Source organism: Pseudonaja textilis, chromosome 1 (genome assembly GCF_049901715.1).
Source record: "Pseudonaja textilis isolate UNSWEBS1 chromosome 1, rPseTex1.2, whole genome shotgun sequence".
NCBI lineage: Eukaryota > Metazoa > Chordata > Lepidosauria > Squamata > Elapidae > Pseudonaja > Pseudonaja textilis.
In genome coordinates this window covers 223,324,056-223,350,181 of record NC_141990.1, presented here as the reverse complement: position 1 = coordinate 223,350,181, position 26,126 = coordinate 223,324,056, and the positions used below count along the sequence as shown (strand labels likewise).

Below are 26,126 nucleotides of genomic sequence, written 5' to 3'. Positions count from 1 at the left end.
AGGCAAAAATTATTAAATCTGAAGATGAAACTTCCTTAAGTACAGTACTAAATGCTGTATTTCATTGACACTTAAATGTAGTTGTTCTGTACTCTGACAAAATGCCTAAAGACAGCTTGACATAGTAAAACCAGCTAGGTGGTTTTAGGTGCCACCACTTGAGATCTTATTCATCCTTAAATTTATAACCTGCCAATCTTCCAGAAGCTCAGGGCAGCAAGCTTGTCTCTCTCACTCCTTTTTCCTTTTATAATTATTTCAAATAATCAGTTGAGGTAGGCTGAGAGATATTGGCTAAGTTCATATAGCATGCCAAGTAAATATATGGTTTGACTTTGCCTTAACATGTTGTGCGAAGCAAGCTGATTTTGGTTTATCCAATCAGCCATAGTTAAGCTGGTCATGAACCAGATCAATTTCTCTCTCTCACACACACACACACTTGTTCTGAGGGTGGTTATTACACTGTCAGAAACAGCAGAGTACCTAGTGTGCTGCATTATATGTTCCAGTAACCAGTTTTAGATCAGGGAGAACAAATCCCCCTTGACATTATCTAAAATGAATACATGTCATAGTATTAATATCAACCCCCAATGTTTTGAGCAACTATTCATAAGCATTTGCTGCATGGAAAATATGATCATAATCTATGGAATCTATGAATATAAGTTTATACTTCCAACAGTGGCCAGGTTAATGGATTTTCAAGCAAAGCCTTAACCGCCTTCTAGCAAAATTAAAATTTAAAAAACCCAAACCGCCCCCCCCAACCCTCCCTAGCACCTTTGTAAGTTTCTTCTTAGTGCTTTTCCTTTTTCTAAAAAGTTGTTTTGCCCCAAAGGACTAAATTTTGGTTTACAACAGTATATGTTGACTGATATGTTGACTGATAATAGTGGTCCTTACATATAGTACCACTTTTGTTGGCACAGATAAATCCCCAAGTGGCTTCAGTGGCTCTCAGAGAACCTGTTAACGACCCGATGACTGCAAAGAAGCATAATCCTTCCAAACAAGCACCCCAAGATGCTGCCAGAACTAATCCTTCCATCCCTCCCCCCATCCAGAACTGATGAAGCTTTTTTTTAGAAGCGAAACGTCTTCCTCAAGGGGAAAAAACAACAACAACAACAACACATCGCCCTGTTGCCTTTGGAAATAATAGCACCTTTAAGATAGAGGCACTTTCAACCTCCCTGCCCGTTCTCCGGCAATTTGAGGCAACCAGCGGCATAAAACTCCGCCCACTTGAAGGTTCTCAGCCTCCTCCTCCTCCCTTCATTCCCCGCCTTTTTCGCTGGTCGTCAGCACGCGGGGCAAATCGCCGGATCTCGAAGCCGGGTGCGCAGGAGAGGTCAGGGGTGGGGGTGGGGAAGGTCTCGGTTCCGCGCGCCCGAAGCGCTCCCTGCGTGGGTTCTTCTGTCACCTCCACTCTCCAATAGGAGCAGCAGCTGCCTTCCACTCCTACCCGAGAGCCGCGCTTGGAGGAGAGGTGATTTTTCTGCCAGCGGTGCCATCATCCCCACCACCAACCGCCTCCCAATTTCTCCCGCGTTCTTTGGATTTCCTCCTAGTGGATCCTAAGTGATCGAAGAGGCGCTATTGCTCGTGCTCTGTCGCTTCCTCCCGCCCCCCCATCCCCCACTTCCCCGCTTCCTGCAGCGCCTGCTTTCCCGATCGCCTCTGAGGCTACCTCCGCCCCAGACCAAGAGACGCCGGGAGCGGGAGGCGCTCGGCTGGGATGGCAGCCGGCGCAGCGCGGGGCTGAAGCCCGACCGGGTGTCCCCCCCCCGCCTTCCCCCCCGCCATGGCCAAGCAATACGACGTGCTCTTTCGCCTGCTGCTTATCGGGGACTCCGGCGTGGGCAAGACCTGCTTGTTGTGCCGCTTCACCGACAACGAGTTCCACCCTTCGCACATCTCCACCATCGGTACTGGGCGGCGCGGGAGTGGAGGGGTGCGGGGAGGAAGAAAGGAGGAAGGATCCCGGCTGGACGGGACTCGGTGGCCTCTCCGCTACCTCCTTCCTGCTGGCAACAGCAGACAAAGGCATCCGGAGGGCTGAGCGGGAGGGTGCCCGGGTCGCTTATTCGCCGTGCAACATGCCTTCTCTAGATGACGGGCGATTGTTGAGGCTGGACCCTATCCCTTCTTCTAGGGATCTCATACGGGGCGGGCGGGGGGGGGGCGTCTCACACGGTAAGCCACTGCGCCTTTGGCGAGGGTTAAGCCGCGGGTGTATCTGCACTGCCGCTTCTCATAATCTGGAACGCGGGGGGGTGGGTGGGTAGGGGTGACTTCAAACCTGGGAATCCGGCACCCGAGGCAGAGCCGCCCGCCACTTTTAGGAAAGTGGGGGGGGGGTTAGAGAGAGAGAGAGAAAAAAAACCCGTCCCCCAATCTTTTCCCTGTGCCTGAGGTTCCGATTATACCTGTTCGATGCCGCCTCCGTGCCGGACCTGCTACGGGTGCCTTCAATTGCAGGGAGTCCGTTTTTAAGTCAATCAGCGTCCCTGGATCTTGAGTTACGGGGCGGCTTCTGGTACTGCTGCTCTTGGATGCAGTAATGCCAGCTCACCTCTAAGGTGAAAATAAACGCGACGTCAGTGTTGTAAAAGCATGGGGAAGGCATATATATCCATGAGTCAGATGTGGAAGGCGGAGGTGGTGGAGTGGGGGGGAGAGAAACCAAGCACCAGAAAACAGCTATTTGCTTATTGACTTTCATTGAATGGTTATGTTGAAGGGGGGGGCGTGGAGAAGTCCCCTTTTCAAGAGTTTTGGGGTGTTTTTTCCGAAAAGACTGCTTACTTGAATCTTTGGGGGAGGGAGCCCCCCCTCCGTTGAAGAGTGCATTTCCTCAGGGCTGTTTTACTGGGCATACATGAACCAAACATACATGAACCAAAGGAAGAACACTGGATCCTGATAGCCTTCTTTTTCTCTCTGAAGCAGAAAAGTTCCAGGAAAGGGACAGATAGCTCCTGTCAGAGTTCTGAATGCTGCTGGTTGGCCTCTCATGGCCGTTGTTGAAAGTGCTCACAGACATATCAGTAGAAGTCACTGGAAATTGTGTGGAATAATGATTTTGGTTGATTAGCAGTCATTGGAAGTCCGTGAGTAGAAGCTGGTCTGGAACATGAGACCCCTGTGCTTCCATCTTTTCTCGACATAGTGACAGAGGTATGAAGTAATGGAAGGGTCTACTGGCAATCACATCTAAAGATTACAGTGATTGTAGTGTTCCAGGTAAAACCTTCAATCACTAGATTGTTCATCAAGATCAGCATTCCCCATACTTTCTGGCTTGGCAGTCCGGCCGGGGGGGAGGGGGGATGGTTCCGTGCGTGCAGCAGGTGAATGAATGCACAGCTACATTTGTGCAAGCGGCGGGCACATGCACCTGCTGCTTGTGCAGATGGAGGTTTGTGCGCGCACACTCACCATTTGCGTAGCCCAGTTCTGAATGGGCCATGTCTTGGGAGTTGGGTGCCCTCCATCTTGTTTGTGGGACTTCTAATGGAGCTTTGGACCAAAGAAAGCCAAGGAGCTTCCTTTGCATAAATCTTTGCTTGTTCATAAGTGCTGGATGTAGGCAACCAATAACCTCAGAAGCTTGGACATGAGTTTCCTGGCTGCATAGTTAGCATGAATTGTGACAGCTTCTGCGATTAAACATTTAGAAGGAACCTGAATCTTATATCTGGCATGTTCAAGGCATAGCAGAATAGTCAAAAGTTTTCTATTGCCAAATGCTCAGCATTACAGCCTGTCTTTTTTTTTTTTTTTAGCTTGGTAAGGGACGGGGAAGTTAGACCATAGTGTGGATGGTGAGAGTCAAGGAGTGATTGTTCTAATCCTTAGTATGTATAAATGTGTGCATGTATTTAGAAATGTATATAGCCATTGAGCTTAAATACATACCTCCAAGCAAAATACAGCAGCATTTTTCATCACTTTTTTTGAATCGAGAAAAGTCAACTTACTACTTTAAAATCCAAACTCTTCTACGCATTCTGCAACCGGATGCTAAAAGAGATATGATGGAAACTCAATTTTTAAAAGACAGATTCCCCTTTCAGCTCCCTTTTAAACCGCATTATAAGAATCACCTAATGCAGTGGTTCTCAACCTGTGGTCTGTGGATCCCTGGAGAGTCGCAATGTTGTCACAGGACGTCTGCAAAGGCTTGAAGCAATGTTATGATTTAAATCTTGGTAATTATGATTTAAGTCTTGGTAATTCGTGATCATGGTCCATGGCCACAAAAGGTATTTAAAGGGTCTGTGCTGAAAGTTGAGAACTTTCTAATGGATAAGCAAGCCATGTCTCAATGTGATACGTGCACTGAATATATCTTTATTACAACCAAAAGACAAAGATTTGTGGAGGTATTAAAGTCACTAAGGAATGTCCTGAAAGTGATGGCATTTTGGTTACTGTTTCTTTGATAAAGCCTTAAGCTAAACGGGTGAATACTTCTGTATTTAACTTTCTGGAAAATAAGAATGTATACATTCCAGTTATCAATTATTGTAAGTAATGTTAGCATAGGACGAGATGCTCCTGGCTCTCTATTTTTTTATGATACATTTGAAGCATAGAAAATTAAAGTCTGTACTTCCAAGAAACAGAGTGAGAAGGTATAGTATGCACAGAGTAAGATTCTGCACTTAGGTAAGAAAAACAAATGCATGGTATAAGATTAGTAGAACTTGGCTTGGTAGTAGTGCTTTTGAGAAATATCTGGACATCCTGGTAGACCAACAGATGAAGCATCGGCTAGCAATATGCTGCAGCTGTCAAAGAGCCAGTGCTGCATCAAAGAAGTATAATAATTCATGGGAAATGGTAATTCCACTACTATATATTATCCTGATCAGATCTTATATGGAATACTATGTCCAGTTGGCAGCTTTAATAAAAAATCTATGGAGGAACTAGCAGGAGTGGAAAGAAAAGTGACAAAGATAAGAAAGAGCTTTGATGATACACCCAGTGAAGAATGATGAGGCCTAGACGAATCTAAGGAAAAGAAAGAAAATGTTAGCAGTCTTCCATTGCCTGAAAATCCTGTAGATTTGTTCCTTTTCTTTGAACATAAGACATGGACCAACGAATGAGTTTTCAAAGGAAACCCAAGCTTAAATTAGATATTTCCTGACCATGAGAGTAGTAAACACTGTCTGCTAGGGTTGGGGAGCTCCATTACTAGAGATTTTTCAGGGAAAGATTAGACACCATTTATTAGATATGTTTCCTGCTGGATATTGGAAGTATTTTTCTACTTCATTCCTACTGTTTTTAAAATTGGGGGCTGTATAAAATAGGTTCCTAAAAACTTCCATCAGTTGGAAGTTTGGATTCTTAGAAAGAGGGCACCAAGAGGACACATTTCTTTGATTTTGAGTGATGCAAAAAGAAAGAAGTATTTTAAATCAATACTGAATGTAATTATATTATTAGTTTATGTTGGTGATAAGAAGGCAAATCTATTATCACATTAGTGGCATTATCTGAAAGGTGTAGGGCAGGGGTGTCGAACTTGATTTCATTGAGGGCCGCATCAGGGTTGTGTTTGACTTTGGAGGGCCAGAGGTGTGTGTGTGTGTGTGTGTGTGTGTGTGTGTGTGTGTGGCTAGGTGTGGAGGTAGTCATTGTGGGTGTGGCCAGGGTGGGCATTTGACACAGGTTCAAGATGCATTTTTTCCCTTCTTTCTTTCCATGTTCTTTATTATAACCATTTTTCCTATCTCTTCTACCAGATATTACTGGCAAATATTTATTACTTATTCTTCATATTCCACTAAACTTTTTATTTCTAAATTTATACCCCATTGTTTAATGGTCAATTGCTTTTCCAGGCAGGAAAGCTATTTATACTATTGTATTTTTATTATTCAACTAATAATAAAAATACAATTACATAAATAACATGATAATACAAAATCTAGCACAGTGGTGGGATTCAAATATTTTTACTACCAGTTCTGTGAGCATGGCAGGGGAAGAATACTGTAAAATCTCCATTCCTACCCCACTCTTGAGGGAAGATTATTGAAAAATCCCTCCCCACCCAACTAACCTGATTTCCAGCTCTGTTCTATGCAGGGCAACTAAAGAAGACTGAGCCAATCAGCTGAGACTCGGGAGGCAGAGAATATCTAGATGGGGGCCGGGGCAGGTCAGGGATGGTATTTGCCGGTTCTTCAAACTACTCAAAATTTTCGCTACCAGTTCTCCAGAACTGCTCAGAACCTGCTGAATACCACCACTGATCTAGCAGCAGAAGTAAATTTCCAGGATAGTAAATAGAAATGGCTGTCAATTATAGATTGTTAATTGTAGATTAAATGGACCTATGGTGTGTAAAATCTGGCATTAAACTGTAGCATTAACATAGGGTGTTCCCTGTTTTCTATCCAGATCAGGCACTTACTTGAAGCCACATAATTGTAATCCAGTCAAATCCAGTCCTTTGCAGCACTTTGCCGGCAGAAAACAGGCCATGAGGCCTCCACGCGGCCCATTTTTGGCTGACAGAGGAGGCAGGAGGCCATGGAGGCTGAAAATGGGCTGGTCCTTTGATATTTCCAGGCCGGCCCCACGGGCCAGATTTAAGAACACCGTGGGCCGGATCCATCCTGCAGGCCTTGAGTTTGACAGTCCTGGTATAGGGGGTTATACCTATTGCCCCTTTAAGCAATATTAATTTATTATCATTTCAATTTCAGGAATCATCCTACTGATCTGAAATTAGAGAGGTTTCACCCAAATTTAAACATCTAAGATATAAATGGAAAAACTTGCTGTTTTGGTATTTCTACAGTATACGCTTGGGTTTCTGCTCTGCAGTTTTAACTGCTTATCTTCCATGCATAAACCTACTTGGAATGAATTTGGTTTTAAAAATCTCCTTTCTTGATTTCAGCTGCTTCTTTCACTTTCAGCTATGATGATGGCAGGCAGATGTTCTGTCTGAAGCAGATGCACAGATCCTCCAACTGGTAGATCCCTCTTTTTCGTTGTCTCTCCCTCTGAGTGCACATCTTCATGGTTTCACTAGTTAACTTGTAAAAAACAATAGACAGATCAATTATTTCACTATTCCATCAATGAATTTTAAAAAAAACAAGTTTTCATTGTTCTTCCAGATAATTTGTTTTTTAAAAATGGCATGGAGAGCTGTGATTGGAGGGAAGAGATATTCCTGCCAGAGAGTGAACAAGCTAGTCAGAGTAAAGCCATTTGTACAATGAGCAGTAGGTAAACGAGGCAACACTGTTTTGACACAAATTAAAAAACGCTACTTTCAGCCCACTGAAGAAACACATGGGAGAAGGTTGTCCTCCTAGTGGATCTGGAAGCAGGCAGAGGACATTGTATGGTATTTCTGCTCTCAAGAAATAGTCAGTGGCTCACATCAGACAATCTGGTTAGGTGAACCAGTTCTAGAATATAAGGTCAGGAAAAACCCATTTTGCAGATCTGCTCCTTAAGAGAAGTATAACCCTTCCAAAGTGAGATCTAGCACCACCAAAGAACAATTTGAACCATTCAGCTTGAACAAAATGAGCTTGCTTTGACCTATCTGGACCTCTAGGCACCAGGTCAGGATTTCCATAGCAACCTTGGCTGTGATGGAGTATCTGTATCATTCACTATCATCAGGATACTTCATCCCAGAGTTATGAAGCCCTGGAATTTTCTCAGAACTTTTTAAAGATGTGGAATAGTATGGATAGGGCAACCATTAGATCATCATTTTTCACTGAAACCACTCACTAAAGAAAGACTGAGGCCACCATGGAACAATTCCTCCAATCCTCAGAAGCACCAGGACGATACCATAATTTATGATAACAGGTATCACAGAGAGGTAGACTCCCTCCATCCCAAGAAAAGACTGTCTTTCAGAATGACCCGTGCTGTTTCCATCTTAGACTCGGGCTTAAAATTCATTAGAGAATAATCCAGAAATCCATTTCTTCCAGTACCCTGTAAAACTGAAGTTGTAACAGGTTCTCCAATTCCACCCCCTCTCAAAAAAAAAAGAAAAAGAAAAAAAAGAAAGGTTGGAGATTTGTCTAAGCTGGCTAAATTGAGAAATGGGAGGACCAGCTCTTTGAAGGGTTGATTGATGGCTAATGCTTAGCTATCTCCCAATCCAGGTACATACACTCTCTCAGTTGCACAAATCTGCCAGACAGAACATGAATCTGGCTTGTAGGTGATGGAGCATGGAGGCACATTCTGTTTTCCCAGTTCAGCTAGGACCCCTGGTGTGGGTGGAATATCTTTCACCCCATTGTATATAGGGGGGGTGTTTTCCGACTTCCCTGTTGTGTGTTTTTCACCTATGAAATAGCCTTAATATTTCTCTTGTCTTATGGCACAGAAACAGATCTTCAGCACAAGCTTATTGGTAGAGCAGCCAATTAAAGTGGGAGAGAAAGACAACCACCTCAGATATCAGTGGCCTCCTAAGTGTCCCTCTGCTGTTATATGTCTGTAGTTGAGAGCATTATTTATTTCCTTCTTTTGCTGGCCTGCATTTACAGATCCTATTGGTTCTCCTTTCACAGCAGATTGACAAAGAAGCCTTCTAGCCTTTCATAGTTCGACTCATCAAGCCCGATCTCTTGCTATTGACTTTCCATGAAACAACTCCATAATGGCATCGACAGTTTCAAGATCTCATACTAAATGAGGTCATGGCAATGCTGGAACTCTTCCTTTCCATTGATCCTCGCTTTTATTTTCAGTTTTCTGATGTCATCACACAGGCCAGTTCTTCTTTCCACTTCCATTTCTCCCTTCCCTTCCCTTCTTCTTTCAAATGCTTTTATCCAGTGCTATCTCATTCTTCTCCAGTTATTTACAGGGCCACATTTCTATGTCCATGATCACCCTTCACACCTCACTTCATCTACCACTCATCCATTATTTACATATGTGAAACCCAGCCCTATCAAATGCTAAATCAATCCCTCTTACCCATACATACACTCATCTTAATGGTGTATTGTCCCAAGTGCCATCCAAAATCCCCAGTATATAGCACTTCCACCATCAGAAGTATCTATTTGTATCCTAACTTATCTCTACTTCCTTTACATATAATCCAGAATTTTAGTTTAGTTTAGTTTACTTTATTGTCATTGCACCTTGTACAACGAAATCAAACACCGTCTTCAGTGCACATCATGACCATGAGCATGAAAATAAACACAAACACACATCCTTCACCCTTCACACATTGAACCGGAAACCCCCGACACCACACCAACACTGCAATATACAGCAGAATTCAAAAGAGCTACTTCCCTGGGACAGAAGCTGTTTTTCTGTCTATTTGTCCATGTTTTTATTATTCTGTACCATCTGTCAGATGGTAATCATTCAAAAAAAGGGTTCCCAGGATGAATGGATCTTTGAGAATGTTTTGAACTTTTTCAAGGCAGCGGGAGCTATAAAACTCTTCCAAAGAGGGGAGAGGGCAACCAATGATCTTCTGGGCAATGACATTAACCCTCTGGAGTGCTTTCCTATCTGCCACTGTGCAATTGGCAAACCATACAGAGGTGCAGTATGTTGAAATGCTCTCTATGGTGCAGCGGTAGAAGAATTGCACTGAAAGACATATGAGTTTAGAGAATAAAGTCACTAAAATCTACTAATGAACTACAGAAAGTTTTCATAATCAAAGACCACATTTTGCCTTACATTTGAGATAGGTTACTAAAATTTAGCTGGTAGACTAGAACAAAAACTACATTTGATAGAATTGGATTTGCATTGTAAACATTTTTTGAAATTTCCTCATTCATGAGGGATATGTGACCCTGGTCTAATGACTTCCTTGAGAAAAAGTATGCTAGTCATGAGGGTATATCACAACCTGCATCTGCAGAGAAGAAAATTGATATGAATTAAGTACCAATCTTATATTGAAAAAGGCAGCTTTATTTGGCCAATCATAAATCAGAAAACTTTGCAAATAGGACAGAGGCTTAGTTACCTGTTCTTACCTCTTACTTAGAAACAATTATGGTTTACCTTGTCTTTTTTTATTTCTTACTTAATTATCCTATAAGATATTTTTCCCCTAGTGTTGCATAGAAATAATCATATTTTGTAGAAACTTCTTTGCCATTGCAGAGGTCATTCTAAATTCACCAAGGATTTTTCTAAGCTGCTATTGCAAATTTTTATAGCAATAGCAGTAATAAATGTGCCACTTCCTTTCATGATAGACTGTAGTCAATGTTAGGAATTGATAGTCACCTAATAGTTGGGTTGGAAATATATAAACCAGGATAGACATTTAATACTGTCTCTTTAAGGGAATGATGTAATTGCAATTGGGTGTGGTTCCTCAAATGGCCATAAGATGGAGCCAGAAACCCAGTTTCCCTGTTGCTAGATGTTGCTAGATGTTCTGATGTTTGAGGATGGTTGGTTTGCATTTTTCCCTATTGACTGTTGCTGATCGTCGTTCTTCTTGGATTGCTATGAGTCTGTTTACTGAACTGTTTATGATACTGGACTTCGTTATTTGGATTATCCCTGGACTGAAAACTGACTGCTTTAACTGTGTATGACTTGGACTGTTTGTTGGACTTTGATTAACTGTTTACTGGAAGTAAAACCTACATTTTACTATTCAGTGTATCTGTATGCTGGTTGTGTGTTATTCAACATCACTCTCACTATGCTTCCCTGAGAGCACTCATTCTCCTAACGGGGAATACCTCAACAGTCTGCAAAAAAAATGATACCATAATAATTGTCTTTAAACTGCCATGAGACATTCTGATATGTGTGGAGTCTTAACTCATTCATTATACTTTCTTTTTTTAAAAGCTATTTAATCAGGATGGAAAGAATGTACTTTGATACTACTTTTGTAGGCTTGCAGCAAAATGAACTCTTGCCAGATTGTTCATAATGCTATCCACATTTTTTTCTTACATTGAGAACTCCGTGTAGTAGCATCCTAATGCTGATGACCTCTAAGTCAGGTGATAATGTGCTCCATAGCTCCCATAATGCAGTGGTCCCCAACCTTTCCGGCTTTGCGGACTGGCCGCCAGGGGGGCAGGAGAGAGGGATGGTTCCGCACAAGCAGTGGGTGTCCATATGTGCCTGGGCACTGCTCCATTTGCGTGACCAGCAGGCAAACATTCCTGTTGCTTGTGCAAATGGAGCTGCATGCATGCATGTGCTCATCTGCCACTTCCGTGGCCTGGCTCCGAACAGGTTGGGGACCCCTACCATAACGGAGCTAGAATAGTCCAATATAATTGGATTGGCATTACAAGAGTTGAAGCTCAGTCCATTTGCAGGGCTCCTGGGGATGGATGTCTCTATTGGGAAAAAATGTATATAGTACTGCATTTTTTTCAACTGAAGAAGCAGAGAAGATTATTGCCTGGCTAGATTTTCAGGCCCGACTTTTCCAATTTCCTGAATTGCTGAGATGGAAGATTAGCAGAATCACAAGGGGTAATATTACAAATGTTGCCTGTCTTGAAAAGCCTGTTCTGTTCCCAAGGACTGTTTAGAATGTAAAACTGATCACAGATTATTTTGGCCAGGTAGCTATAAGTATGGATACTTTTGCAATAAGAACTTGCCATTCTCTCAGATACAATTTCTTCTACAATGAGCCATTTACAAAATGGTCTTGTTCTTCCCACTCAGGTGATATAAGATCAGAATCCTCGTAATAATGAGCGATATAAGATCAGAATCCTCATAATAACCTCCTGATGATGAAAATATCATTGGGGCAACTATGGGAAGTTTGCAAAGAAAAGAGTTTTGAAGTGCAAAACAGTTTGTTCCTAGTGAATCTAATGCAGTTTGTGAGTCACCATCAAAGACCTGTATGATCTCCTAAGGCAATATATTTAATCTTCAGTCAGAAATTTTTTCTGAAGAATATAGCTATTGGGATTTTTGAGCACCACAGCAACTCTTCCAGTGTTGCTGTTATTTAGCCTAATCAACCAAGCTAGTCATCTTACAGTAAATTGAATTGTATTGATTCTTTCCAATCAGTGTTTGGTTATCACACGTTAAAATGGTAGGTAGATTCTTTGGATGTTTTTATTGATTTGTTCCTTTTAATTGTTTTAATTCTTTTATAGTTTTAGAATCCAGAGTCACTGGATGAGATATATGACTAAATAAATAAACAATAGTTACCAGGAAGGACTGACACCATCGGTCCTTCTAACGTAATGCTATAAAGGCTTCCAGAGATTTTACCATTTTAATTGGACATTTCATGATTAAAGCTGGCAAAGCACTCATGAACTAGTGTCCTTCTCTACTTAGAATGTTAAAGCCTTGCTGAATTATGGCCCTGTTTCTGGATTTTAACTTCTATACAGTTTCTTATGCTACAGCTAGCGTGAAGGCTGCTTAAAGGGTTAAAAACGAAGTTCCTTTCCTTCAGGATCCCTACACTTCTACATTTTGTACTACAAGCAAAAGAAGATGCAGGCCTCAAGGAGAGTTTGGCAACATACCTGAAATAGCAACCCAGATGTCCTTTCTCAACCTGTAGGGCAGTTTTGAGCAATCCATAAAGGTTTATTGAGAATTTATCTTTTCCTGGGTGACTTTAAAAGCTGCCTGCCAGGTAAAAATTCAATAGGGGAGATTTATATCCTGGTTTATATGCTTAACAATTTAGAGACAGACAGGAAACACCGATTGAATTTCTGCACTATCCATTATTATTTTCTTCATATTACTTGTTTGTATTTGTGAGTAGCCCCTTAGGAGAATGTTAAGTCACTTAACATTTTCATGCCTTTCTGTTGCTTCCTTGTCTGAGTTTGAAAGGATCAATGCCAAATAAGCCCTTGAAACATAGCATAGGGTTCAATCTTTTAACATCAAATATTACTTATGAGAATTTCATCTTTAATTGACTGAAATGAATTATTGGCTCTGCTGCTGAGGTGTTATGGAATGCTCACAGATATTTCAAGTACTAAGAAGACCAAGAATAGCTTGGTCTGTGTATTGTAACTAGGAAGAATTTTAAAAGGAAAAGGCTAGATTGCATCATCTTAATGTTGACTTAAACTGTATGTCTGAGTGTAAATACAGCATGGAGTTAGCTTTGTATATAAGTAAGTCAATTGCTCAAGCAATGGGGGTTTGTGAAAAGAAAACAAATATAGAGGAAAATAGCAATTGTATTGGAATATCTTACAGAGCAGGAAATATGGAGGGTTATCCAAGTCACTCTTTATTTGTTATTTGTATATTCCTTTTAATTATTAAGACATCAGTCAGTTTCATGTATAAATGCAGTGTAATAGCTTTTTGTATATCATTCTTGTCACCCACCCACCCCCCAAAAAAATCTGTTGCCAAGGATTGAAAGAAACTCATATGATATAGTGAAACTTGCCATTCTGAAGTTAAGAAAAACCCCTAACAAGCAATTTCCGGAAGTGATTTAAAAAGGAAGCTTGTAAATCCAGTATCTTTTTAAAAGTGCCAACTGCAGTTTGAGCAAAGATGGTGATCCCTTAGCTCCCAGAGTCTAACCCACTGAAGACTGCTATCTTACAGTCTCCTTGTGGGGAATTACTGCATGAGCACGAAGCCTCTCCTTGTTCCAGAGAGGAATTCTGAAAAGCCAATTCATTTGCTGGCTCTTTGTCCCACCATGGTCACTGGCACCACATTGCTAAACCAGACAGTTGTTAAGTGAGTTTTGCACCATGTTACAACCTTTCTTGCCACGGTTGATAAGTGAAACACTACAGTTGTTAAGTTAGTAACAGTTGTTAAGTGAATATGGCTTCCCCATTGACTTTGCTTGTCAGAAGGTCACAAAAAGTGATCACATGAGCCCAGGACATTGCAACCGTCATAAATGCATGCAAGTTAAGTGTCTGATTTCTGATCACATGACCATGGGGATGCTGCAAGTCATAAATGTGAAAAACGGTCATAACTCACCTTTTTTCAGCGCCATTGTAACTTTGAGCGATCACTAAATGAATGGTTGTAAATTGAGGACTATCTGTTTTAGGTGTAAGCAAATAAAGAATCGGACTCCATTGGATTTCACTATGTTGGCTTTGGGCTTTGGGCTGACAGAGAATAACTCTATCTTGATTAGACTAAGTAAAAATTGATTTGGGGAATTGTTTCAACAAGCATTCAAGCTTTTGTTATTTTACCCTACCAGCAATGAAGATCTTTTTGGAAATCCAGGTAGTTTTTGATCCTGAGTTTTCCAGACTTGTAGGGCTTGACAAACACACAGACTTACGTTTCTGCTTTAGCATTCTCAGCATAATTTAATTTCACACAGCAAAATATATTGGATAATTGCTAGGATTACTGTTTGGACTTCATGTGATTTTATTTTATTGTTTGGACTTCATGTGATTTTATTTTATTGTTCATAGGAGTTGATTTTAAAATGAAGACTATAGAAGTAGATGGAATTAAGGTCCGAATCCAGATCTGGTAAGTAATACAGGTATTAAGTTTTTCTTTCTTATGGATTAAATGAGAAATCTTAGACAAGTTACACATTTTAGTATAAATTGACAGGGAATGTGATCTAATTTAAAGGGTAGTTAGAAAGTAAACATATACATACATGTATTAAAACACTTTGCAAATCACAAGCTTTTTAAATTATTAGTAGCAGGAATTAATATTCTATGCTGAACATTTTCAAGTAGAGATTCAGTGAAGCTCAGATGTTGCTTGGAGATAGGCATGGGTATCTGCAGCAGAGCAAGTGATACCACACATGTTGTGACATCATTGTGCAGCTGATGAGCTGCATGTCATGAGGCAACTAACTTAAAACACATCATTCCCATTGTTTCCATTTTGTCTTCATGATACAGTTGATAATAATGACACAGCTTCAACCATAACAATACAAGAGCAAACAATAGATACAAAATCAAGGTTAATCGCACCAAACTTGATTGCAGGAAATACGACTTCAGCAACAGAATAGTCAATGTCTGGAATACTCTACCTGACTCTGTGGTTTCTTCCCCAAACCCCCCAAACTTTAACCTTAGACTGTCTGCTGTTGACCTCACTCCTTTCCTAAGAGGTCTGTAGGGGCCGTGCATAAGCCCACCAATGTGCCTACCGTCCCTGTCCTACTGTTTTTTTTTCTTATATGTATCCATTTCATGTATTCATAACTATGTTTATACTTATACCTGTTATCTTATAATCGCTTGACAAAATTAATAAATGAATAAAATAAATATCATTATGCTTTTACTGTGTGTTTATGGTGTGAGCTCAGCAGTTCATTTGTGTAGGGTTGGGACAATCAATTCTTTGGCAGAGGATAGCACAAAACCGGGATTGAAAGCTTGTGCTGGGTTGGGCCAGAGCCAAAGCTGATGAGACAGGCAGATCTTACCCCATTTCTTCCCTGCCCAGTTCTCTCCCTTCATCTGGGATGAGGGCTTTCCTCAGCTTCCCTTCTATCTTCCATTCTCCTGACTACGGGATTGAGGAATTTTAATCCTTTGATCACACAGCAGCACATTGGGATTTGGCTGTGCCTTTTTCCTAGTGCAAATTGCAGATATTGACAGCTTAAAGAGAAGATGCAATTGAGTAATGCCCTGTTAAAAACGGATGCCTCATTGTTCATTTATGGCATGAAAGGGGGTATTTATTTTCCGATTGTTTTTAAGAGGAATACACTTAAACCTATCCAGCAGGGGGCAGCCGAGTTACACATGCTTCCCAAACTGAAATTTGAAACCTACCCTGTGTACAGTATGTTCTCAGATGGATTGACTGGGAAGTCACACCTTGTAAAAATATTAGTTGTGGCCAATTTTGGGCTGGAATCCAGATCAGATATAAGAAAGGCTGTAAAAGCAGAAAGATAATCAGTACACAGCAGCTGCTTGGACTCTTCCACTGCCCTTTACTGTCTTCATTCTGCAGTGCAAGTAAAGGAGCTTGGCCTTGGATGAAGAACAAAGCCAGTTGGAAATCGAGTTTGATTTCCAGCTTCACACAATTCAGAGAAACAGGTGGGAAAACAAGCAGTCTAATGGTTCACATTGGTCATCTGTTTAACCAATGTCCCTTAAGGCTCACTAGCCAACTAGTTTATTTTCCTCCCCTGTCCCCATCACTTTTCCTTTTTGTGTACAATACTGTATGTGTAATGTGAGCAAGGACCTCCATAGTTTACCGTAGATATGTTAAACATTTTTATGACATGATGTCAATAAGTATACATTTATCCATGAGATCCTGTTGGCAAAATTAGAATGTCATTTTCATCATGTGACCCTCAGTCCTTTGTGCTGCACCTATCCATTAGCCTTTTTCCCCCATGGATGGGCAATACATGTTAAATAGGAGGGGTATTTAAAAGAGCCTATTCTTACAGTGCAACTAGAAAGCATGTTTATCCAGAAAATTAAACCCCTTATTCCCTAAAAAGCATGCATAGAAGTGTCATCCTATTCTGAAATAAGCACCAAATGTATTTGACACGTATGCGGAAGTTTGGCATTGGCTGGTTTTTTTTTTGCTTATTTATGCTTTCATTTCAGTTCCTCTCCATTGTCCTTGTGCCACCATTCAATCATCATATGGTTTTACACCTTTTTGTATTGGTTTTGTTTTTTATATTCTTTATAAATTGCTGTCGTATATTTGAGATGAGTGGCTATATAAATTTAAATAAATGAATAAAATTCTGTCAATTAATATTTTAACATTAAAACTTAGAAATAGATCACCAGCGTTTCAAGCAGACTTAAAGCAAGAATGGTCAAACTAACTCCTCTTTGTCTGCCTTTTTTCTTCAAGTCACTCTGGCAATCTGCATATTCCTCCCCCTCCCTCTGTTTGGTGGCTCCAAGTGTACACCAATCTTGTCTAACATTGACATCCAGGATGCTCCAGTCTTTGGGCCAACCCCGTTGCCTATCCATATACTTATAAATAACCTTCACTCTGCTTTCCAAGCCAGTTGGTTTCTCAGGAACATTTGCCTTTTAGAATCTGAAAACAAAAAAGTTCTACAAAGCTGCACACAAACAGATATGCTACTTTTGAGAACAGTTTGAAGTAGATAAACAGGATGCATTCATAAAGCTTTGTCAAGATAACGTGCTTTCTATCTGTTGCTTCCTTTCAGTTTTCTCCCCTTTGTTCCCTGCTGTTTTAAAACATGCCATACAATGACATATCTGAAATCAACCTTCCTCCACGACATTGATAGATATGATAGGGAACCGATCCCCATTATCTCAGAGTTTCAGAAATTTCACCATCTTTATAATTTGGTCCCTAGCAGGTATTTATATGCTTAAATATTTTAATGCTTAAAATATTTTAATATTTAAGCTTAAATGCTTAAATATTTCAATGCTTTTATTGCTGTTATAAATCTTCTCCTTTTTAATTCTTCTTGCACAGTGGCTTGGGACAGCATATAAATGCCATCAATAAAACAACAGAATAAATTATTCCTAACTTTGTTGAGCTGCTCTGCTTTTTTTTCCCTGAAATCTGTGGGAAGTTTTGAGGTTGAGCTTTCTATCAATAGGATGCTGGTTTTGACTTCATGCCATAAATTGTGTTACCCATGAAAAGTGAGGTTTCCAGTCACCTTAATAACATCTGCTTCTGTTCCAGGGATACTGCAGGCCAGGAACGGTATCAAACTATCACTAAACAATACTACAGACGTGCCCAGGTATGATATTTTTGGCTAAAAGTAGAGACGAAATATGGTAGTCTGTGGAAAAAACTACAGTATCACATTGTAATCTGTACACTGTAAATTGCTGTATGTTTATTATATTTCCTAACACAAATGTATTTATTTTAATTTTCTTAAATGGCATTGAGGATGACCTGATTGGATGGACTGGGGATTACTGCATTTCCTTATGGCAATAATCATATTTGCTGGAAACTCCCCTTTGCCTGCCTTACTATTTTACAGTGCCCTTTTTCCTGCCCTTCCAGAGTGATGTCGCTGGAGCGTCAGACTAGTCTCACAACAGGCTCTGGGGATTTCTGTAGAGACCCTGACTAGTTTGTATTTTTCCTCACAGCAAGCTAATAGCATGTATACTTTTAGAATGTCAGGAGAAAGGCTGAGAGACCCTGGGGAGATGGGCTTGAAAAATTCATTATGTATCCTGTCCAGTCCCCAGTTAAGTATTTTCCTGCAATTCCATTTTAATCTTTTGAAAGGACAGCAGGCAATATTAAGTGCATGTGTTTCTGTGGGTATGTATGCACACACATCTTTAAATCGTTGTTAACTACCTGGGGTAGTCACGACAGGTTTCTTGGCAAGATTTTCAGAAATGGTTTTTTCTTGCTTTGTTCCTAGGATTGACAGTGATTGCTCTAAGTCACCCAGCTGATTTCATGCCTAAAACGGGACTAGAACTCACAGTCTCCTGGTTCCTAATCCGCTGCCTCAAACCGGCTCAATTACCATCTATATTAATGTATCATTCCCTAAATAGTTTCCTGTGCTCCTTTTCTGAGATAAATATTAGGGTGTGGCTTAATAGTAAATTTATTTTCCTCTGAGTAAAGGCCCCTTTTCCTTTTCACTTTGTGTGATGCTCACATTTCTTTTGCTCCCTTACCTGGTTCTCTTTGTAGGGGATATTTTTGGTTTACGACATTAGCAGTGAGCGCTCATATCAGCACATAATGAAGTGGGCCAGCGATGTGGACGAAGTAAGCATAAAAATTTCTTTGCTGTTTACTGGGGGAGGTTTGCTGGGGGAAGTTGTGGCCAAATGGCTATGCAGGTAATCCTCAAGTTACAACTGCAAGGAATCCTTGCCACCATGGTCCTAACTCATGATGATCATTAATCAGATCACCCAAGTGACTGATCCGATTTTATGAATTTTTCTGCAGCTGTCACTAAGCAAACATTGCAGTTGTAAAACAGATGCCACAGTCATAAAGTAAAAAGTGCAGTCATTTAGCGAACAGTGGCTTACTGTGGAGCCGTTTTGCAAAAACTATAAGTAAATGCTGTGTTTTGGCAAAGCCATCGTAAAACATGATCACATGACTGTGAGACACTGCAAATAACTGTAAATGCTGCCTGGGTGTTGAGCAACTGAAGAGCGGCCACATGACCTTTGGGGGGGGCGGGTCATCAGAACTTTGAATTCAGGTCATAAGTACTCCTAGAGAGATCCGTTGTAACCCCAAGTGGTTGCGAAGTGACCAGTTGTAAATCGAGGAATATATGACTGTTTCTGCACAGAAGGATGTTCTTTGACTTTTCTTTGAAGAAATCTTTCTCAGAGGTGTACAAGCATAGTTGGTAATAAATTTTCCATTTTGCCTCAGGATTGGCCACATAATTCTCACCCTGTGTACCAGATCAGTGTAGTATAGATGACAACGTGGGAGACCTTTTATGTTCTGCTTCCCCTTCTCTGAAATAATTTGCCGCCTTCTGAGTAAACTTAAAGGAAAATGTAATCAGTTTGGGATGAAGGAAACGCTTTGTCACACGATGCTGGGAATTAAATGCGGGAACTCATCAAGCCTTGGTGGCACAGTGGCTAGAGTGCAGTAGTACAGGCTACTTCTGCTGCAGCCAGCTGCCTGCAATTTGGCAGTTCGAATCCCACTAGGTGCCAGGTTGACTCAGCCTTTTATCCTTTCGAGGTGGGTAAAATGAGGACCCAGCTTGTTAGGGGCAACAGGCTGATTCTGTAAACCACTCAGAGAGGGTTATAAAGCGGTATATAAGTCTAAGAGCTTTCGCTATTGCTATTTGGTTAACTTTCTGGAGTCTGTTATACTCTGGGTCATTGACGCCCATTGCTTCCAAAACAAGTTGAAGTGCTTTATGAGATGAAGAATATTACCAGATGGTGCTCTTTTAATCCCAAGAAATAAAAGTGATTTTTCTCCTCGATATGCAAAGTACAAGAATGGATAAAAATGAGCAATACTTTTCAGCTCAGTTCTTACTTAGCTATGCGGATAGGAAAGAAGTAAAGACTCTCATATCCTTTGCAGTATGCTCCAGATGGTGTCCAGAAGATCCTCATTGGGAATAAAGCAGATGAGGAGCAGAAGAGGCAAGTGGGCCGAGAGCAAGGCCTCCAGGTAAAAATCATAGGCGGGTCCAGTTATAGAAACCAGATATTGATTGGGGTGATGGACTGGCCTCTCAGCTGACCTGCATCAGTCCAAGCAGCTCATGGCACTCAACGACATTCTATACAAAAGAACTTCCCTCCTCATGGAAAATTAGCACGTTAGGAATATTCTCACAGCTTCTATGTGAAGCTGTTATACATACACGGGTGTGTATATTTTGTGTGGGTGAATAAAAGCAATGGAAATCAATTTAACAGCATGATACACAAGTCTGTAGAAATGAAATAGGGAACCTGCTATCTTTTCTATATAGATCTCCTATATATTTTGTTCTAAATTGGGTGGATCATTGTTTTATATTAAAAATGAATTGAGGTCAGTATCGGAGATCTTGGTCAACCAGTGTCCTAACCATACATAAATAACATACAGTACAAGCTGTTGGACAATATTGCTCTTGCCTTCTATAAGTAGCTTTTTTAGATTTGGAGGTGAAATAGAGGTGGAAAGGTAGATTTGAAGATAGTAGTAGAAAAAATATACTAGCCCTCATTTGGTTTATATGTCAATTGTCTTTCAGCTAGCTAAGGAATATGGCATGGATTTCTATGAAACAAGTGCCTGTACCAACTTGAACATCAAAGAGGTAAGAATTTTGAGGATGGAATAACTCAGGTGAGAGGCTTCCAGGTCAGTTGACATCTTTACCCTTCAATCTAAGATAAGGGTTTCCAGGTCACTAAAATTTAATGGAAATCAAGAGAACTTTGTCTTCCATTTATAACTCACTCTTTCTGTCTGTCTGTCTTTCTTTCCTTCCTTCCTTCCTTCTTTACTTTCCTATTGAAAAAGAAAATACAAAATACATATATAATGTATTACAGTATATTAACATATACAGTATGAAAAACATACTCTTAAGTATGTTCGAATTGTGTAAAGTGGGTGCTCAAATAGGTGACTTAGTGTTACTTAGCTTAAGTAGCACATTCATTTATTTCTAAACATCCACAGTCACCCATATTGCAAGGATCATAATTAAAACCATGATTGGGAGTGATGATGACTCAGTGATTAAAGATGATGAACTTATCAGCTGGAAAGCTGACAGCCCATGTTTGAGATCTGTGCGCCACGTGACAGGGTGAGCCCCTGTTACCTGCCCCAGCTCCTGCCCACCAGTAGTTTGAAAGTATGCAGATACAAGTTAATTAATACTGGTAGGTACCACTTTGATGGGAAGGTAACAATTTTCCGTGCACCTTGGCATATAGTCATGCTTGATACATGACCACGGAAATGTCTGTGGACAATGCTGGCTCCCTCGGCCAAGAAACAGATGAGCATTGCCCCCTAGAGTTGGACATGACTGGACAGGGGAAACTTTTACCATTATAACCAAAATTATGTGAGCCAGTTTGGTCTAGTAACCAGGAGACCATGAATTCCAGTCCTACCATAGGTCAGCTGGGTGACTTCGGGCCAATCACTCTTTCAACCCAACCCAATTCACAGGATTAATGTGGAAAAAACAGGAGGAGAAAGGAATATTAGGTATGTTCACTGTATTGAGTTACCTATAAAGTAATAAAGGCAGGATAAAAATCAAACAATAAATAAACATTTAAAACAAAAACAAGTCTTGGTTGTTCTTCTTTTTCAGTCTTTCACCCGTCTGACAGAGCTGGTCCTGCAGGCTCACAAGAAGGAGCTGGAAGGACTCCGCACGTGCGCAGCTGATGAACTGAATGTGGTTGAACTGGAAGAAGAAGCAAGCAAGCCGCAGGGCTCAGACCATTCTCCCAAAACCTGCTGGTGTTGAAAGCCTCCCAGCGTCCTTTTCCCTCACGTCCTCAGTGCAGGTAGAAAAGTTGCCACTTAGAGAGGGCTGACTCGCTGTACTCTGTCCCTCTTGTCTTTGGTTGCCAGTTTGCCCGCCATCTGCCCTGTGGGATCCTCTTTGCATTTCCTGGTGTTTCTCCTTGATTGGTGGTTTCCGTTGCCCCCAAACTCCCTGGATCCAAATACCTTCAGATGGCTCACACTATGCAGAACATGATCCTGCTGTCTTCACGGGGGAGCTGTGGTTAGCAGTCATGGCTGAGGCTTGTTCAATAATTCATCAGACTCCAGATTCTCTGAAGTCTTGCCTATATCGGTGGGTAACCGGCTTGGGGCTAAGCCTGCTCCCCAAGAATGGGAGAAGGAGTCCCCCTGTCCCATTCACTGTCCTCCAGCCAGATCCTCTATAGCAGGCCTGTAGGTGGCTTTCCCCACCATGTGCTTTGCCACCTCATTACTGGGTTTGTCCAAATGCTTATGTAGCATTGCACTCGGGCTTGGGGCTTTCCAGCTGCTTTGGGTGTAGCTTTCTTATTTCTCATAACTGGGTTCCCTGAAATTCACCTCAGCACAAAACAAACAAAAGACCTCTTGTTCTGCTAAGCTGCAGCTCTGGGAATAAGAAGAATCTGTCCCTAAAAAAGGGGGACCATATGGGTAAATTTGCACCTCTAGCGGTTAATAAGGTTTGCCTCTTCCCAGGCTAGATTTTCATTCTAGACTACATTAGAGCCCGCTGTTAAAGGGCAATCAGGAAGACCCTTTCCTGTGATTAACTCCAAAAGTCACAGGAAGCTTCCCGTTCTGTGTATTTTTGGCGGACCTCAGTCAATCAGGTATCTAGTTATATTAATCTCTCTGGACCAGGGGAAGCAGAAATTCTGCTCTCTGTGGCATGTGTCCAGACCTGCCTTTGATTGCCTCCTTTGAATGATTTCCCCACGATCTGCTGGAGCTCTGATCAAGGAACAGATTCTGTAATCTGTGCATCAGACCTTTTTATCATTTCTTGCTTTCAAGGTCTAACTTGTAAGAAGCTTGCTCTAAATCCATCTATCTATATCCTCTCTTTAGAATTTCTTCTGCAAGCTTCTGAAATTTAGTCTAGGGCACTCGGAGGACAGGGAGATTTTTGCCATGTGCCACTAACATGCTAAGTTACAACAGACTAAAACCAGCCTCTCTGCATGTTGCACCAGCATTGCCCTCTTGTCTTGGCATTTACTTGCTTGGTGGGGGGAAGCCTGACACATTCAGTGGCATGCCTGGTACTCTTATATGCCGCCTGTTCCAGGGTAGCAGTTCCTTGTGTGCCAAAACCATGGAGCTGCTAAGATACCTCTCTTATATATGTATTAGAAATGGACCATAGCTGATATTCCACAAAGAGCAGGTGTTTACTGGAGGCTTTGGGTGATGTGGAATTACAGTTTGGGGGTCCTTCTTTATTTGGCCTTTAGCATATGACTTTAGCCAAAGCCAGTGAGTCCATTCCAAATGGTTAATGTGGCTTTTGCTGCTAGATAAGCTGTCCCTTTCTAACAAAATCTGGATGACAAATGGATCTATATTCCTTCGCTCTTTTCCTTCTTCTCTGTATTAGAAATGACTGTTTTGCTCAAGCAAGGAAAGGGGGAAGCAGTATCAATAAGACAGGATTGGAGAAAATGCCATAGAGTGGAAATAAGTGCTGGCTGACATGACATAAGTCAAGAACAAGGAACCCACATTCTTCTAGAATCTAGAGGTTGTTGAACTTGAGTTTTAAGCATCCCTGTTTATGCTACCTGGGACAGTTTGGTTCCCGGAAGGTCATAAATTCCCCTCTTCAATGTCCTCTGAAAGGTAGAAGGTCTTGAAGTTCTGAAAAGCTCTTATTTTGAAATAGCTCGCTTGACCTCTTTCTTTGGGTTGGATGGATTTGAACTGGTGTCAAGCCATTACAATAAGTGGAAACACTGATATTCTACCCAACGGTGCCTGTTACTGGCAGAAGGATTCTTGTGCTACAGATTGCGGAGGGGGACTACAAATTTTATAGTTGCTGGTTTCACAGGGGAACTAATCCTTGCCAGAACTAGTTTGATACTTGAGAAACTATAGACACAGACATACATATAGCTATTAATTTATTGTAGCTTTACTAGGACCCAGAATATGTTGTAAAGGTTGAGTTATAGTGAATAAGGTCTGAGAACCTAGAAGTTTGTCATGGGAGAGGAAAGAGGAAAAGACCGAATAAAATGGGACAGACTGAAGAAAAAGCATTGGGTTGTTTTTTTTAAAAAAAAATTATTTTAATGTATCTTTTTCAAAGCCCAAACATAATCGGGCTACTTCTTTGGAGCATTATTTGCTCTTAGTTGCTTTTGTCTGTATAATGAGTTTGAAAAGTTAAATGAAGGCTGGAGGCCAGTTCGTATGTGCTCACTGCCCAATGCCTGATAACTATCTTTCCCCTGCCCAGTTCTTTCCTGCCTTGATGGTGAACAGGTTTATCATCCTTGGTGATAAACAATTGGTACAGTTGGCAGCTTTTAAAGACTGCTTCTAAACCTCTGCCATGGAAAGGTTATGTGGGATGACATGCCCAGTATAGTTTGAGATAGGAATAAAGCAAAGCAAAAACCAGATAGTGTCTCTACCTAGCTGGTTACTAAAATATGTGAAGCAGTTCCTGATTCTTTAAAACTTGCAATGCATTACTTTCAAGAAGGCCTGCCTAAAATTATGAAGGAGAGGTATGTTGCTGAAGGGATCAGGCAGCACTTCAAATTGCCAAAGCTTTGAAGAAGACCCAAGTTCTTCAAGCCCACATGGAAGTAAAAGCATTGGTCCTTGGGGAGATCCATGGGATGGCCCCACTAGCCTCTTCTGCCTGTTGCAATTTAGCATCATGTTGATGTGCTTGCTCTATTTAGGAACTGAGAGCATAGCTGCCGGTGCTGCTACTGATGCACAAAATTGACCCCACATTAAATTCCATATGTTCAGAAAATGAGACAAGAGAAGGAGCACATGAAACTTTTTGCCCATTGATGGAAGTACATGAGTTCTCATGATCTAAATCTACAAGAGCCAGCCTGGTTGCTAATCCTTAGTTTGGAAAACTGCAATCTGAGTGGCTGACAACTTATTGAAAGCAAACATCTCCCACTCGATATGAATTTTGGGGTGGGGTGGGGGCTAATTAGAATGATTCTCTCTTGTGGTCATAAAGGTGGATTTCAGACAGTACCCAGGAGGGGAAATGGGCTGGCTTCTGAAAAAGGTAATGCTATCCAATATTTGAGGCTCCTTCTGTCCTGCAAGTCATGGGCCATAGCAACTTCTCTCTCTGTAGCAGAAAGAGTTGCACATAATTTATTGTGGGATCCAATCAAATGTACAACTTTCTGAATCCTCTGCTGTGTCTGTACTTTGTGAACTTGGCACTCTGACTGGGTTTCCTTGTATAACCTGTCATTGTAATTCATTACTTTAAACAACAAATTAACAAAACATTTACAAATAAAGATCCTTAAAGTGGTTGGTGGCTCTCGTATTTCCTTACCAGCGAATTAATCCAGTACTTGCTTATGAGAACTTCATTTGGAGCAGGGTTCTGTAATACTTTCTGGTTCATCTTTCAGTTCCCATGTAGTGGGGAGAGCTGAACAAATATATTTAACTAAAAGTATAATTACTCTTGTCGTCTAGTAATTTCCCATTTTTGTTGCCTTAAAATAAAACCATCTTCTGGAGGCCACCAGGAGTGGAATTCAGCTCAAGGAGTTCTGACTTGAAGTACAGGGAGATCAAACTGCAAACCTTCCTCGGTATTTAGAGTAATGATGCATAGTATCTTTTTTTAAAATTCATACCACAATTAGGTTCTTTGACATACAAAACTCCACATGAAGTGAGGAAGCCAGGTTTAAGCATCAGTGCAACCAAACAATACAATGATCCTTGTTTAGAAGGGATTAGGCTAATGCTAATGTGTGAGCATGAATGATTGAAAGTGTTTTTTGATTAAAACAGCTGTTTTCAACACAGTTGTTTAAAAATAATACATTATAAAAATAAATATATTTTCCAATTTAAATATATTCTTCCCATTTAAACTAAGCCCACTAGAAGTTTGAATA

General features: G+C 41.0%; 1 protein-coding gene across 2 annotated transcripts; it reads left to right on the top strand.

Annotated features, from left to right (window-relative positions):
* Nucleotides 1-1,282: 1,282 nt before the first annotated feature.
* RAB15 (RAB15, member RAS oncogene family) lies at nt 1,283-25,524 on the top strand. 2 transcript variants are annotated; one of them, XM_026708063.2, is made up of 7 exons: nt 1,283-1,495; nt 14,451-14,511; nt 17,692-17,752; nt 18,682-18,759; nt 20,071-20,160; nt 20,735-20,800; nt 21,818-25,524. In XM_026708063.2, exons 2-7 carry the CDS (start codon nt 14,465-14,467, stop codon nt 21,974-21,976), a joined length of 501 nt encoding a protein of 166 aa, XP_026563848.1. In that variant the 5' UTR covers nt 1,283-1,495; nt 14,451-14,464; the 3' UTR covers nt 21,977-25,524. The 2 variants fall into 2 exon arrangements, with proteins under 2 accessions (XP_026563848.1, XP_026563847.1); XM_026708062.2 differs by having other exon boundaries at nt 1,310-1,934.
* The last annotated feature ends 602 nt before the right edge of the window (nt 25,525-26,126 follow it).

Coding starts and splice junctions, on each gene's coding strand:
- RAB15 (XM_026708062.2), top strand. CDS start 1,811: ATGGCCAAGCAATACGACGTGCTCTTTCGCCTGCTGCTTATCGGGGAC. Junction 17,753..18,681: donor AATACTACAGACGTGCCCAG/GTATGATATTTT, acceptor TTCTCTTTGTAG/GGGATATTTTTGGTTTACGA. Junction 20,161..20,734: donor GCCGAGAGCAAGGCCTCCAG/GTAAAAATCATA, acceptor ATTGTCTTTCAG/CTAGCTAAGGAATATGGCAT.